Source organism: Oncorhynchus gorbuscha, linkage group LG18, assembly GCF_021184085.1.
Source record: "Oncorhynchus gorbuscha isolate QuinsamMale2020 ecotype Even-year linkage group LG18, OgorEven_v1.0, whole genome shotgun sequence".
Lineage (NCBI taxonomy): Eukaryota > Metazoa > Chordata > Actinopteri > Salmoniformes > Salmonidae > Oncorhynchus > Oncorhynchus gorbuscha.
In genome coordinates this window covers 31847407-31864302 of record NC_060190.1, presented here as the reverse complement: position 1 = coordinate 31864302, position 16896 = coordinate 31847407, and the positions used below count along the sequence as shown (strand labels likewise).

General features: G+C 42.5%; 1 protein-coding gene and 1 pseudogene across 1 annotated transcript in view; one reads left to right on the top strand and one right to left on the bottom strand.

Moving 5' to 3' along the window:
* Positions 1 to 1855: 1855 nt before the first annotated feature.
* On the bottom strand, positions 1856 to 4975 carry LOC124004140 (annotated as a pseudogene).
* A 10641-nt stretch (positions 4976 to 15616) lies between these two features.
* LOC124002643 (protein MTSS 1-like) overlaps positions 15617 to 16896 on the top strand; it is a 118818-nt gene continuing 117538 nt past the window's right edge. The window contains exon 1 of the mRNA XM_046310228.1: positions 15617 to 16408. Coding sequence (XP_046166184.1) covers positions 16337 to 16408 — 72 coding nt within the window. The 5' untranslated portion in view covers positions 15617 to 16336. The remainder of the gene's footprint in view (positions 16409 to 16896) is intronic.

Below are 16896 nucleotides of genomic sequence, written 5' to 3'. Positions count from 1 at the left end.
GGGTGACTTTTACTTTACTAATTTTCTATGAAGGTATCTTTACTTTTAGTCAAGTATGACAGAGTAGCAGCAGCGAGTGTGGGGGTGTCAGTGTGTCGGGTCCTGTGAGCGTGCATAAAGTAAAAAGAAAAAAATACAAGGGTCAATATGTTAGCTATTTAGCAGTCTTATGGCTTGGGGATAGAAGCTTTTCAGGAGCCTGTTGGTCAGACTTAATGCACCGGACCCCTTGCCGTGCAGAAGCAGAGAGAACCGTTTATGGCTTGGGTGGCTGGAATCCAACGATTTTCTGGGCCTTCCTTCACACTGCCTGATATAGAGGTCCTGGATGGCAGGTAGCTCGGCCCCAGTGGTGTACTGAGCTGTCCGCACCACCCACTGTAGCGCCACGTGATCAAGGGCGGTGCTGTTGCCATATCTAGCAGTGATGCAGCCAATCAAGATGCTCTCAATGTTGCAGCTTTAGAACGTTGAAGATTTGAGGGCTCATGCCTGCCAAACATTTTCAACCTCCGCTTACTTCACGACTGTGCCGACCATTTTAAGTCTTGAATGATTTGGACTCCGGGGAACTTTAAGCTCTCGACTTGCGCCACTGCAGCCCTGTCGATGTGGATGGGGGCTTGCTCGCCCCTCCCCACTCTGTAGTTCACAATCAGCTCCTTGGTCTTACTGACGTTGAGGGAGAGGTTGTTGTCCCGACACCATACTGCCAGATCACTGAACTCCTCCCTGTAGGCTCTCATGTCGGTGATCAAGACTGCCAACATTGTGTCATCAGCAAACATCTTCATATTCAACATCCCCTCTCTCATCAGCCAATTGACTCCCTCTCCTCCAACAGCCACTACCGCGCCCTTCACTCCTCCCCTTACAAGCATTTGTTTATAACAGACAGAGGCCACCCTGTCACCAGAGGGTTCCAGCCATACCTGAAGACCACCTGAAGATCTCCCACGCCGGTTTCCCTGCACATCTCTACTTCTCCCTCTCCTTTTGGATCTGAGCTGGCAGCACATAACAACCTCCCCGCTGCCATCTTCAAGCACCTTGGCCACTGGTCATCCGACACCTACAACAATTATCCGCTCAAACCCATGCACGTCTGATACACGTCTGATACACGTCTGATAGGGCCCCAGGCATAATAACACCGGGATTCCAACACTTTCACACCTGACAAGACTAACATCCATCACCGGCAGACAGACGCACCAGCAATCCAGCCCCCAGACATCTTCCCGGCCCAGAAGGGCCTCATGCCCGCTTTCGTGCTCATTCGACAAGCAGCAGGGGGGGGGTGGCGGCAGCTCAAACCCGGGCCACTGCTGGGGGCTGCAGCTGCACTACAGGAGGGCCAGCACAACCTTGGCCTACGGCCAGGGGTTGACCCTGCCAGCATGCTCAGCACAATGTGGAGTCCAGCTACCAACCCTTTCCATGACCGGAGGCTGGCTTCCCTGACCAGCATCCACGTCAAAACCCTCATACCAAACTCCATAATCTACTACCCCTTCCAACATGTTCATCAGATGGCGAGATGCTGAACTTGTGAACTGACCGTGCTGGTCATCTATGAAAGTTTGAATGTCTTGAAAAACGTTCTGACCTTAATGGCCAAATGCACTTTTAAATCTCTACCTGGTGTAACCAGAAGAGAGCTGGCCACCCCTTGGAGTGAAGTTCCTCTCTAGGTTTCTGCCTTCTAGGGAGTTTTTCCTAACTACTGTGCTTCTGACTCTGCATTGCTTGCTCTTTGGGGTTTTAGGCTGGGTATCTTTGTCAAGCACTTTGTGACAACTGCTGATGTAAATAGGGCTTAATGAAGAAGAACAAATATTTGAATACATAAGTGTTAACCTGGGTTGAAGAGGATGATGGCTCGGAGGCAGCTCAGCTCCGTCTTGTCTATCTAGGGCGGCAGGGGGCCTAGTGGTTAGAGCGTTGGGCCAGTAACGGAAAGGTTACTGGATCGAATCCCCGAGCTGACAAGGTAAAAATCTGTCATTCTGCCCCTGAACAAGGCAGTTAACGAACTGTTCTTCGGTAGGCCGTCATTGTAAATAAGAATTTGTTCTTAACTGACTTGCCTCGTTAAATAAATAAAAATAAATACAAATGTCATTAATCTTAGACACCAGCTCGGTCAGCACCATAGAGGCCACAACACAAGAGACAGTGAGGCAGTGTAACAGGAAAAATCAGAGCCCAATTTTACTGCTGTAAATCTGAATTTCTAGTGTAGGTAACATTTTACTGACTATGTCAGTGGAGGCTACTGAGGGGAGGATGGCTCATAGTAATAGCTGGAACGGCGCAAATGGAATGGCTTCAAACATATGGAAAACAACAGTTTGATTCCATTCCCCCGATTCCGCTTCAGTCATTACCACGAGGTAATGGATGATCAACACGGTGAGTTCACATAATAACATAATATTAACATGCCCATAATACCTGCCCACTGATTAAGATAATCAGAGTAAGGTGTTTACATGACGAATAGCATACACAGCCTATAGTCATAAACCGTTTAATATTGAATTATTATAGCGCGCATGTAAACATGCTGACTACGGTTCAAAATGTCAAACGGTAATACTTTTCATACTCTTTATGAATCTTACATAATGTAATCCATCACCTGCGTTGACGTCAATTTCATATGTATAGTTGTGGCCAAAAGTTGAGAATTACACAAATATTAATTTCCACAAAGTTTGCTGCTTCAGTGTCTTTAGATATTTTTGTCAGATGTTACTATGGAATACTGAAGTATAATTACAAGCATGTCATAAGTGTCAAAGGCTTTTATTGACAATTACATGAAGTTGATGCAGAGTCAATATTTGCAGTGTTGACCCTTGTTTTTCAAGACCTCTGCAATCTGCCCTGGCATGCTGTCAATTAACTTCTGGGCCACATCCTGACTGATGGCAGCCCATTCTTGCATAATCAATGCTTGGAGTTTGTCAGAATTTGTGGGTTTTTGTTTGTCCACCCACCTCTTGAGGGTAGACCACAAGTTCTCAATGGGATTAAGGTCCAGGGAGTTTCCTATGGACCCAAAATATCGATGTTTGGTTCCCGAGCCACTTATCACTTTTGCCAGGTTCTCCATCATGCTGGAAAAGGCATTGTTCATCACCAAACTGTTCTTGGATGGTTCGGAGAAGTTGCTTTCGGGGAATGTGTTGGTACCATTCTTTATTCATGGCTGTGTTCTTAGGCAAAATTGTGAGTGAGCCCACTCCCTTGGCTGAGAAGCAACCCCACACATGAATGGTCTCAGGATGCTTTACTGTTGGCATGACACAGTACTGATGGTAGCGCTCACCTTGTCCTCTACAGACAAGCTTTTTTTCGGATGCCCCAAACAATCGGAAAGGGGATTCATCAGAGAAAATGAATGACTTTACCCCAGTCCTCAGCAGTCCAATTCCTGTACCTTTTGCAGAATATCAGTCTGTCCCTGGTGTTTTTCCTGGAGAGAAGTGGCTTCATTGCTGCCCTTCTTGACATCAGGCCATCCTCCAAAAGTCTTCGCCTCACTGTGTGTGCAGATGAACTCACACCTGCCTGCTGCCATTCCTGAGCAAGCTCTGTACTAATGTTGCCCCGATCCCCCAGCTGAATCAACTTTAGGAGACGGACCTGGCGCTTGCTGGACTTTCTTGGGCGCCCTGAAGCCTTCTTCACAACAATTGAACCGCTCTTCTTGAAGTTCTTGATGATCCGATAAATGGTTGATTTAGGTGCAATCTTACTGGCAGCAATATCCGTGCCTGTGAAGCCCTTTTTGTGCAAAGCAATAATGACGGCACGTGTTTCCTTGCAGGTAACCATGGATGACAGAAGAAGAACAATGATTCCAAGCACCACCCTACTTTTGAAGCTTCCAGTCTGTTATTCAAACTCAATCAGCGTGATCTCCAGCCTTGTCCTCGTCAACACTCACACCTGTGTTAAACGAGAGAATCACTGACATGATGTCAGCTGGTCCTTTTGTGGCAGGGCTGAAATGCAGTAGAAATGTTTTGTGGGGATTCAGTTAATTTGCATGGAAAAGAGGGACTTTGCAATTCATCTGATCACTCGTCATAACATTCTGGAGTATATGCAAATTGCCATCATACAAACTGAGGCATCAGACTTTGTGAAAATGAATATTTGTGTCATTCTCAATACTTTTGGCCACGACTGTAGTTTAAGTGGGACCCTGTGTGTGTATGGGCTGACCTCTGACCTGTCAAAGATGGAGCCCACTCCAGTGCTGTGGGCACTGCTTTAGGAGGATCCCACCTTTCATCGTAGGGGGATGAGGGATGAGAAAACGAAGCAATGAGCAGCTCTTTCCAGCCTAACAGACAGAGATACAGTGAAAGTTTAGCCTGGTTTGAATACTTTGACTACTTAAAAAATATATATCACAGTGAATTATTGTAATGTTTGTTTGTGTCAATTAATCCCATAAGAGATGGGTTGCAAACTGCCGATTTGACAAGTAACTAAAATGTAATTCATTCATTCACTATAATTATCCGTTTATCGAGTGTTGTGTACTGTATATGGGGTTACTGTATGTGTGCATGTGTACTGTATTTATGCAAGTGGTATGATGTGTGTGTGAGCATGCATGAGTATGTGTGCTATGGTGTGTGAGATGTGCTGTACCTAATCGTGGTAGGATGTCTAGTGGCAGCTCTAAGAAATGGGGGATCCTCTTGGCCCACTTCACCAGGGGGAATAGCTGCTTGTCTGCTGCCTGGCAGATGTTAGTGACCTGACCCCAATGCATGTCAGACATGCTTTTAAGTTATGTACCCAGTAGGTCCCTCAAGTCCTCTGGCACTGGCCTTTTACTTATCCCAAAGCCTAGGACCAAGAGGCACTGGGAGGCAGTTATTATGCCCTAAGCCTCTGGAATAGCCTGCCAGACAACCTGAGGGGGGCCGAAACTGTGGACATACAGTATTTAAAGGAGATCTTAAAACATATTTTTAGCTTTGCTTTTCCTTAGGGTGCTTTTTAGTTGTTCAGTTTGTGTATTTCTTTAGGTTTTTTATATTGTGTTTGTTGTGTAGTAAATATTTCAGCTTTTATTTTCTGTAAACCACATTGCGTTGCATTCCATGTCTGAAATGTGCTGTATAAATAAAGCTTGATTTGATTTGAACACAGTGACAGTGCATACACTGCAGATGTCTGTCATAGGGGAGTGACAAAAAATATCTGCTGGACATATTTCACTGACATTGAAAGTATGATAGAGAGAATAAAACAAACAGAGACAGATACATATGCTAGACAAATTCGATACGAAAGATAGGTTGAATAGGCTAGTAATAGGGGTTGCAACAATTTCAGGGAATCATTTTAGTAAGAGAGGGTCAGAGAGGGCCAAAAGAAATAATTGACACCCAGGAATTGCTTGATGGATCTCTTCGGCTAGCCGGGAGATGGGCCTAGCTCCAGGCTAACTGGTGCTTGCTTCGTGACAAAGACGTTAGCCAGGAGTAGCCACCCTGATAGCAGTAGAATTCCGGAGATGGTGGTAGAGAAAAGCAGTCCGGTATGCTCTGGGTTGATATCGCGCTTTGCAGGCTGGCAGGAGTTGACCGGGCTGAGTCTGGCAAATGTCTGAGTTAATGGTGATGACCGCTAGCAGTGGCTAACTGACTAATAGCTAGAAGCTAGTTAGCTGGCTAGCTCCTGAAGGGGGTTCTGGTTCTAAAGTATAAAACATAGCAGATCCAATCAACATTGGGTGAGGTGGGTTGCAGGAGAGTATGATGGAAATAAAGATTAAAAGTATAAAAAATATATACGAAATATATTCGAAGAAAAACAATATATACAAGGGACGGGACAAGACAATCAAAACAGACATCCCACTGCTACGCCATCTTGGAAGATTTTGAGCGTGAGTGACATTGTAGTGTTTTACTTACCAGGGCAGAAGTGACCAAAGATGGGCTTCCTCATAAGGACTCCTTCCAGGTGGAGATCTACACCAAGTCAGGCCTCTTGTGAAGATAAAAAGGATCTACTCAATATAATGCATTTTAAGCTGTATGTGAACATTTCTATCGTTATTGCTACTATTTGACTATCATAGCTAGCCTAGCAGCAAACATGATTAATTATTGTAAGAATTCACAGTGAGGAAGTAAAGCTAGCTATTTGTTGTCAAAGAAAGAAAGCCATTTGTTTGTCAGCCAAAGTTAGATTTGAACTGTTTTGTAAGCAGAATGGCTAGCTAGCTAGAAGATGAATAGGCTTCTCAAACATGTTTATTTCTGATACTCCCTAGCAAGCAACGCAGCAGCTAGTGAGTTACATGAAGTTAGCTAGCTAGGTGTTTTGGCTTTTTAGCTATTTACCTAATGTTAGCTAGCTAACGTGCCTCAATATCGGTAGGATATTCTCCCTGGCTGAGAAAAATAATAAGATTAACTGTTCAGTCAATTCAAACCTTATGGTAATTCAATTTACTTGAGTTATTGAAACTAGACAATCATCCAAGATTGTTTTACTCCTCCATCATCAATCCCATGCAGCAAGAATGAGCTACTAGTCTAAAAATGTAAGAAGCCAGCCAGATCAGGAAGTCATGAATCCTTCAAAATAAAAGTAATTGTGTAAATGAATAATACAGGTAGAAATCATGAAAATTAGAACACATCTTATACTGGTGATCAAACACATGCATTCCTAAAAATAAATTATGTGATATAGTAGTTACACTTTTTTTTTTTGCCTAAATGAGAACATGAGATCTGAGGAAGTCCTAATATGGATGCAGTGTGTTTGTGATCTGCACAAACAGATACGTAAAACGCAACTCACAAATATGTGAACCAACTCACAAATATGGAATGGCAGTCACAAATGTAATGCAAGTCACAAATGCATAAAATGCAGGTCACAAAAGTAATATGCGGAGTCACAAATGTTGTCACATTCAGAAAAACATATTTGACCACTTGTGTTTTTGTGTTTTTTAAAAGCGCTATGTTAGTGCTATGTTTGCTAATCATCATTTGTTTTTGTCAATGATTAATCCTATGCTTTTAGATTATGACATATGTTTGTGAAACTATATGGCCAAATTTACAGACAGATTTTTATTGAAAAATTTAATTCTAACACATATTTTATTTGTGACTCACTACTTCTATCAAAATAAAAATAAAAATATCTCCATACTTGTGACTGGGGAACCCCAGAGATATGTATAAACCCTGTAAGACAGACAGGTGGCACTGTTTTGGAACGAATGTGCAGCTATCTTGGTAATCCTCCATCGTAAAAATAGTTTTTAGAAGCTATAGAAATGCATTTATGAGTGTCGACAGTTGTTTTTGACACCTTTATTCTATTACAGACACCGTAATGCATTAATTAAAATTATATTGTGTGAGATAAACAGATTTTTTTTTTTCTCATTTTCTTAAAGGTTTTTTTTTTTACAGACTACGAATGTAACTGTCCCCACTACAACAACAAAATACTTAAGTAAATTATATTTTGTCCTTGAAATATAATTATAGAAATACCATGGAACTCCATCAATTCCTTTGGAGGACTGCGTCTACTGGGGAGTGTCAATATGGCCGACCGGTGGCTTCAAAGCCTCTAAACAGCCAAAACATAGCATCAGCAATCCAGGTTTATATACGTCATTAGGGAAAACGAAAGAATCCGAATGGAACTCTCTCCGTCTTTCTGTTCAAGGACGAGGCCGATCTAGGGGGATGGACGGTCGAAAGGCAACCTTTGTTCAAACTAGGAAGCAAAATAGAATCCATCGTTCTATATTGTGGTAGGCAGTTTAAGCAACATCTGTGCTGGACTGAGGTCGACATGGATGATAGTTCTGATGGTATGGGTGGGGATGATGAAAGTCATGGACCTGGATGGTGAATAGCAGGAGTGCAACTTTGGTTTTAGAAGTGGGGGGACAAAGTATTATTTTACATTTTATCCAGTCAGATTAACACTCCAAACAGCCTACCCGACTTCTCGGAGGCATCTGCATGGTCCTAAAGCACACTATTGCCTAATTTTGTATCACATTCCGATGATAAAACTGGGGGGGACAGTCCCCCCCGGGCCTTCTGAAAGTTGCACCACTGACGAAAAGTCAAAGTAAACAGAATGGCCTTGCTATAAGCGCTGTTGGCAGTAGTGGCACTTCCAGTGTTGAGAACGTGAAGACGGTGGAGAAAAACAGGTGAGTGGAAAGTTGGATGAGACAGGGTCTCATCTACACCCTATTCAATTAACCAATGCCTTTAAGAAAGAGATAGGTGAAGTCACATTAGCCTGGTTCATTGGTAATGGTAGACTTAATATTCTGTGCTGACCATGTTCAGCAAGGGAAGATTCTGAAAATGAAATTTCTCAATTGGAAGAAAATCACAAGTCATGTCCCTGGAGTTTTGGCTAAGCTGAGGGGTGTAAATTTCTGCAGTTCCATTATCTATGTCCATAGATTACATGAAATAAAATGTATAGGGGGGGCAAAGTAGTTGAAGTCAAAAGGCTGTTCAGTAAGAAAGAGGGGCAGAGAAGTAAAAGCCTGTCAATATCACTCATGTTTGAGAAGGTTTTACCTAAGAAAGTACAGATGGACTTTCTGTCTTTCACTGTTAGAGAGTTTGTCCCACCTCCATTAAGGTGTTTTTAAATGCCAAAGAATCGGACATGTAGTGGCTCTGTGCAAAGGAAAGAAAGATGTGCCAAATGTGAAGGGGAACATGATTATGGTGAACGTGGGAACAATGTCAAGGTTAACGGTTGTAATTGTGGGGGGGAACACAGTGCAGCATTTGGTGGATGCCAGGTGCAAAAATAGGCTCGAGATATAGATATAAAATCTAAGATATCTAAGATATAAAATCATGTCTCTAATGCAGAGGCTGCAGGGCAGATTGGTGGAACCATTATGCCTTGATCACACCGACTGCATCATTGCGCAAAGTGGTACGCAGCATCATCTGGATATGTATGCAATAAAAGTTCAATATTCACCTTCTGCTACCATTTCTGTCAAACCATCTATGCATACAGTTTGACACAATTCCCTGCAATTGCCTCTGCAACGTAATGCTGCAAGGCAAACACAGCGTTCCATTGGAAATGAATGTACTTCTGGTGTACCAAAATACAATGACGCTGTCGATGTGATCGAGGCATTAGACAGAATGATGGAGATAATAGGGTTACTCCTGGAATAAGTGGACAAACTGTTGGAAATGTTTCTTATGTTGGTCCAGACATCGATACGAGACCTGTTCAGAAATCTGTTAAGAGAAATGCATGGAGACAATTCTGCTCTACAATAGGCAAGGTTCCTGAGCTGGGGGATATATGGTCTATGTTGAAGAAGATGGCTAGAAGAGGCAAGTCCACTCGAATTCCAGTTTTGGTTGTGGATCAAAAAAAAATCGACGTAACTGATAAAGAAAAAGCTGACTTGTTGGGGAAGACATTTGCTAGGGTACATAGTGGGGTTACTTTGGATGAAGTATATAAGCAACGCAGGTGTGAAATTTTAAATGCTCATATTAATGTGTATAACAAAAGGGATACTGTTGATTCTTCTTTGGATGCAGTTTTTACCATACGAGATGTGTTCAGCCTTAATAGGCTGTGGTTATACAGCCCCAGGTCATGATCAGTTGTGCTATGTAATGTTTAAGCATCTACCTGATGAGGTCATACATGTTCTCCTGGGATTATTTTACAAGATTTGGATTGAGGGGGGTTATACCTTCTGGTTGAAAACGTGCAGTTATATTACCTTTTGTAAATCCCGGTAAGGACCCTTTATGACACTAACTGGGTTTTGGCCTTATTTAATTGCTCTTTTCGAGTTGAAATAGGATCCATTTTATCGGTTATCTATGGAGTTGACAATGGTATTCCTCAAGGCAGTATCTATCTGTCCTATTTTGTTCAACATCTGGGGAAGGCTACCAAAACCATTCTGCAGCATTGAAGGTCCCCAAGAACACAGTGGCATCTGTTATTCTTAAATCGAAGAAGTTTGGAACCACCAAGACTCTTCCTAGAGCTCGTCTGGCCAAACTGAGAAATTGGGGGAGAAGGGCTTTGGTCAGGGAGGTGACCAAGAACCCGATGGTCACTCTGACAGAGCTCCAAAGTTCCTCTGTGGAGATGAGAGAACCTTTCTGAAAGACAACCATCTCTGCAGTACTTCACCAATCGGGCCTTTATGGTAGAGTGGCCAGACGGAAGCCACTATTCAGTGAAAGGCACATGACAACCTGCTTGGAGTTTGCCAAAAGGCACCTAATGGACTGTTAGACCATGAGAAACAAGATTCTCTGGTCGGATGAAACCTAGATTGAACTCTTTGGCCTGAATGCCAAGTGTCACTCACATCTGGAGGAAACCTGGAACCATCTCTACGGTGAAGCATGGATGTGGCAGCATCATGATGTGGGGATGTTTTTCAGCAGCAGGGACTGGGGGATTAGTCAGAATCGAGGGAAAGATGAATGGAACAAAGTACAGAGAGATCCTTGATGAAAACCTGCTCCAGAGTGCTCAGGACCTCAGACTGGGGCAAAGGTTCACCTTTTAACAGGACAACGACCCTAAGCACATAGCCAAGACAATCCAGGAGTGGCTTCGAGACAAGTTTCTGAATGTCCTTGTGTGGCCAGCCAGAGCCCAGACTTTATCCCAATCTAACATCTCTGGTGAGACCTGAAAATAGCTGTGCAGCGACGCTACCCATCCAACCTGACAGAGCTTGAGAGGATCTGCAGGGAAGAATGGGAGAAACTCCCCAAATACAGGTGTTCCAAGCTTGTAGCGTCATACCTAAGGAGACTTGAGGCTGTAATCGCTGCCAAAGGTGCATTAACAAAGTACTGGATAAAGGGTCTGAATACTTATGTCGTTTTTATATTTCAGTTTCTTATATTTGGTCAATTTGCAAAAATAAATCTAAAAACCTGTTCTTGCATTGTTGTTATGGGGTATTGTGTTTAGATTTATGAAAGAAAAAAACAATTGAATCCATTTTAGAATAAGGCTGTAACGTAACAAAATGTGGAAAAAGTCAAGGGGTCTGAATACTTTCTGAATGCACTATATTTGGAAGAGGGGAAGTAATGTGTCTCATGTAATCAAATCTATTCAACAAGCTATAGTAGATGTTGAACGATGGTAGATTGACTTGGGTTTTAAATTGTCAGTGGCGAAGTCTTGTTGTAATGTATAAGAAGAAAGTTGCTGATAATATACAGTTGTTTCTGTACGGACAACAGCCTGTGGGGAGGGTTTCTAAGTACAAATATTTGGGTCTATGGTTCAATGAGCGCTATACATGGAAAGATCATGTCATAAATGTTGAAACAAAATGTAAGAAGGTGCTGAATCTTATGTGCTCGGCCTCTGGTTAGCACCCCATTCATGACAGACAATCGTTGATGGATATTTATAGAGCTCTGAACGACAATTGATTACAGGTGTGTAGTTTATGGAACAGAGGTGAAGACTAGGCTTCAGAGGCTGGACAGAATCCAGTATATAGCTTTAAGGATATGTATTGGTGCATTTAAGTCAACATCTGTATGTGCCTTTGTTAAGAATCCCTTTTGGCCCGACAGTCTAAGGGGGATGGTAATGAGACCCGTAACATAACTCATGCAAATTATTATTGTGACAAAGTAAAAGTGTGAACGAAATAACCACGACAACAGAAATCTACCGTCAAACTCCAGGTTTATTTATAAACACACGGTAATGGGGGGAGCAGGAAAAGGGGCTGAGCTGGACCCAAGGAAAGAAACAATAAATATACAAAAACACACCCCTAAGCTAGACTAGCCTACTTTAACAACAACTAACTAACTAACCAAAAATACAGTGGGTGGTCCGCCCAGTTCTACCTAGTGTATTTAACAAAGTTCACCTACGGGTAGTGTATGCCCATGGGCGACTTGTCTTGGTTTCCCCTTTTCCCACCAGCAAACAAACACCATAACCAAAAACAATACCCACAGGTGATGACAAAGTGCTATGGAGGTGCTTTAAACAAAAGAGAGGTTAAGACACAAAGCGAGAGTGAAACACAGAGACCTACAGACATGGCATTTACAGAGAGATTGAGCTGAGCTGAGCTCTAGAACAAACAAATGGGGTTTTTAAACCATGGGGAAGGAACTGTGATGGGTCAGGAAATAGGAGGAGGTGTGTCTTCTGATTGATGATTGATTGTTGACTGATTGGGGAGTGATGATTTTCACCTGTGAGGGGAGAAGGAGAGAAAAGAAACACACACACAGGATACAAAAAAGGCATATATATATATTATATATTATATGATACACACACACACACAGGATAACTGTATCCGTAACAGCCTTACTAGTGGAGGCAGGTGAAATGCCTTTGGATACACAGTATAAAAACATTGGCATTAGCTTATTGGTTTAGGTTGAAAGGCTGTGAGGTTGAGCATCCATTGCTACTGTTCTAGATGACTGTTGGGAATATACCAGTAGACAAGGCAGTGTTTTTGGTTGGACAGTTGGAAAGCTTGCCGACGAGAGGGGTTTGAGGGAGTTGGAGGTTGGCCCTTCTGTGGTGATAGGGGATGTTCCTCCATGGTTACTCCCAGATTCTGTTGTTGAACTAACCTTGGTAGAGAAAGGGAAAGATAGGTCAGAAGTCAGTGAAATAGGGAAACTGGTTGACAATTACATTGGTAGAAGTTTTTAAGCTTTACTACTGCTTTTCACAGATGGATTCAAGGACCAAGATAGTGGGCGCACAGGAGCAAGCATTTACGTTCCTGAATTTGATGTCCAGATATGACCCCAGGAAGAGTAGCTGCTGCTTTTGCAACAGCTAATGGGGATCCTAATAAAATACCAAATACCAAACAGATGAACTGTTGGCTATGGTAGTTGCCTTCCAGTGGGTGGAGGACGTACAACCTGTTTGAATTATAGTATGGGGAGATTCTCTGTCTGTATTGAATAGCTTATCATCTGGTAAATCTAATAGGAGTGACCTACTATTGGAGGTATTAATGTTAGAATGGAGAATTGAGAGAATGGGTGTAGTAGTGAGATTTTGCAGGGTCCCAGCACATTTGGGTGTGGAAGGGAATTAAATCTTAGACCAGTTAGCCAAAAGAGCTTTGAAAAGAGATACAATTGATTAATGTTCCACTGGGTAGAAGTGAGGCCAAATGTAAGATCAGAGCCATTTTGGTAGATGTGTGGGAGAAGAGATGGGACTCTGAGCCCAAGGGTCGGCATTTACTGTATATACCCTTCAAAGAAAGGTCGGTGGACCAAGATTCAAAGATCAGATTAGGAAGGAAGAGGTGGTGTTTGTTCGATTGCACTTAGGCCATTGTACATTAAACTCGTCATTACATGTGGTTGGTTTGTGTCTCGAGTATACAGTATATCACAAAAGTGAGTACACCCCTCACATTTTTGTAAATATTTGAGTATATCATGTGACAACACTGAAGAAATTACACTTTGCTACAATGTAAAGTAGTGAGTGTACAGCTTGTATAACAGTGTAAATTCGCTGTCCCCTCAAAATAACTCAACACACAGCCATTAATGTCTAAACCGCTGGCAACAAAAGTGGGGTAGAGGTAGCCAGGTTTGTAGGCCTCCTTGCTCTCATATGGTTTTTCAGTTCTGCCCACAAATTTTCTATGGGATTGAGGTCAGGGCTTTATGATGGCCACTCCAATACCTTGACTTTGTTGTCCTTAAGCCATTTTGCCACAAATTTGGAAGTATGCTTGTGGTCAATGTCTATTTGGAAGACCCATTTGCGACCAAGCTTTAACTTCCTGAGTGATGTCTTGAGATGTTGCTTTAATATATCCACATACTTTTCATCCTTATGATACCATCTATTTTGTGAAGTGCAAGAGTCCCTCCTGCAGCAAAGCACCCCCACAATATGATGCTGCCACCCCTGTGCTTCACATTTGGGATGGTGTTCTTCGGCTTGCAAGCCTCCCCTTTTCCCTCCTAACATAACGTTGATCATTATGGACAAACAGTTCTATTTTTGTTTCATCAGACCAGAGGACATTTCTCCAAAAAGTATGATCTTTGTCCCCATGTGCAGTTTCAAACTGTAGTCTGGCTTTTTTTGATGGAGTTTTTGGAGCAGTAGCTTCTTCCTTGCTGAGCAGCCTTTCAGGTTATGTCGATATAGGACTCGTTTTACTGTGGATATAGATGCTTTTTTTGTTTACCTGTTTCCTCCAGCATCTTCACAAGATCCTTTGCTGTTGTTCTGGGATTGATTTGCACTTTTCGCACCAAAGTATGTTCATCTCTAGGAGACAGAACGCATCTCCTTCCTGAGTGGTATGACGGCTGCGTGGTCCTACGGTGCCTATACTTTCGTACTATTGTTTGTACAGATGAACATGGTACCTTCAGGCATTTGGATATTGCTCCCATTAATGAACCAGACTTGTGGAGGTCTACAATTTTTTTTCTGAAGTTTTGAATGATTTTTTTTTCTTCCCATGATGTCAAGCAAAGAGGCACTCAGTTTGAAGGTAGGCCTTGAAATACATCCGCAGGTTGAAAAACAAGTTTTAGTGACTCCAATCTATGTGTATGTAAACTTCCGACTTAAACTGTAGCAGACAGAACCTGCTTTATGACGGGCTACAAACCCATGGCAGGATTAGACATATGGGTATACAGTTAAGATTTACTTGGGTACTAGCCCATGTGGGGGTGGAGGGGAACGAGGCAGTTGATGTACTGGCTTAACAAGCACTTAGCCGTGGGGATGTTGATTTTGTAGTGTCAATGAGCAAGGCAGAGGCAAAAGGCCTGATATGGACAGTGATGGTGCAGAGATAGCAGGAGAAGTGGAATAGAGAAAATAAGGGAAGGCAGTTATTTAAAGTACAGACAAAAGTTGGGGAGGACAGCAGGAAGGGACAGAAGAGAGGAGGCTATTTTTACAAGATTAATGGTGTGACACAGCCAATTGAATAAGGTCTTAAATGTGATAGGAATGCATCCGGCAGGAAAGTGTGATTATTGGCAGGAAACAGAGACAGTGGAGCATGTATTGCTACAGTTTGGGCAGTGTCAAAGTTGCATTTTAAACATTTAATTGAACCTTTATTTAACTAGACAAGTCAGTTAAAGAACAAATTCTTATTTACAATGACGGCCTACACCGGCCAAGCCCAGGCGACGCTGGGCCAATTGTGCACTGCCCTATGGGACTCCCACTCACAGCTAGTTGTGATACAGCCTGGATTCAAACCAGGGTGTCTGTAGTGACGCCTCACACGCTGAGATGCAGTGCCTTAGACTGCTGTGCCACTCGGGAGCCTTGAAAGAGAGAGGCTGAGATCTAGCATAGTTTAAAGAGTATTTAGAGTAGAACGTCATAAGATGTAGTCTCAAATTTGTGTTATCTTTTTTAAGAGCAACGTGGCTGGCAGGTAGATTTTCGTTTCTCCGTCTCTGGCCCACGCTCCAGTACAGTAGGTGGCGATAATGCATCATAACGTTTGATGCCAACCGCGGACAAACACCCACTGAAGAAGAAGAAGAAGACGAAGAAGAGGGAATATTGAGCGTACGGTGGTAGCAACACACACAAGGCAAGCAAACGATACGTGGATTCTCATCGAATAGTTAGTTGGGTGAAAGGCCATGACACACATGTGCAAACAAGCTAAAAACGCATAGGAATAAGAGGAGTCATTTTCACCGGACCATGGGAAACTTTAAAATAAATATTATTCGCTGACTAGTAAGTAATTTATCAAGAATCTGCCAGTTACCTGCCCGCGCGTTAGCGATCAGGTCGCTAGTAAGGTATTGCTAGCCAGCTGCATTGCCTATTTGGCTGTGTGGTAGTTATAGGTTTAGATACAGTAATATCAGGTCAATTCGACGGACTTTACATTCGAGCTACCGGGCGGTACTCAACCATGCCATGTTTTCTTGGAGGTGTATCAAGTTGGCTGGCTAGTTAGCTAGCTAGCCTACCACACTGAGTCTGACTGGAACAGTATTGCAACAGCAGTTAACAGACAGTATGTGGTATTACTATTCCATATAGCTAGCTATGTATTGTCCCCCCCGATTTTTGTTTTACTCTCTAAATAACTAACGTTAGGTAGTTACTTTGAAATATATTTGTCTCGATCGGGCTCTGTTTTTGGTCCAATTACACTTTGCACGTCGGGGTTTCCATCAACATATATTTTATACACGCATTACTTTTAACTTAAAATCTAGCTACTACTGGTAGTAGTTTTTCGACTTGGAAAATGGATTCGGGTATTGAAAAGGAATGCAGCGCCCTGGGAGGGCTCTTCCAGATCATCATGAACGACATGAAGGTAAGAGAAGTTCACATTGGTTAAATAACATTCTTAGTACAGTAGATATAACTCAAATGGATGTTTAAAGGTTATCTGGTTGTAGCTACAACTTGAAGTTGCTATCGAGCTAAGTTATTTGCAGTTTGCCACGTTTTTACGGCTTGCCTCAGTATTCATTTTGCCAACCCAAAGTGTGACTGAGGTAAAATTGGTTTTGTATTAGAATTTCGGTGGACATTTGGTTTAAACTCGTAAATGGCTATTTACTCAGCATGGCATGACTATGAACATGGTATTTTCTGATTTTTGGGGTGAATGGAGAACCCCCTCTATCCTCCCCTGGTTCAGAATATCTAATTTTAAGTCATGTCACGCATTGGTACAATTATGTACAATTTTTTTGTTTTGTTGGGGGGGGGGGGGGGGGGGGCACAATAATAGAACGTTAGAAGGCATGGATTGTTCTCCATCCACCACTGATTCTGAATATACCGTTTTCATAGTCA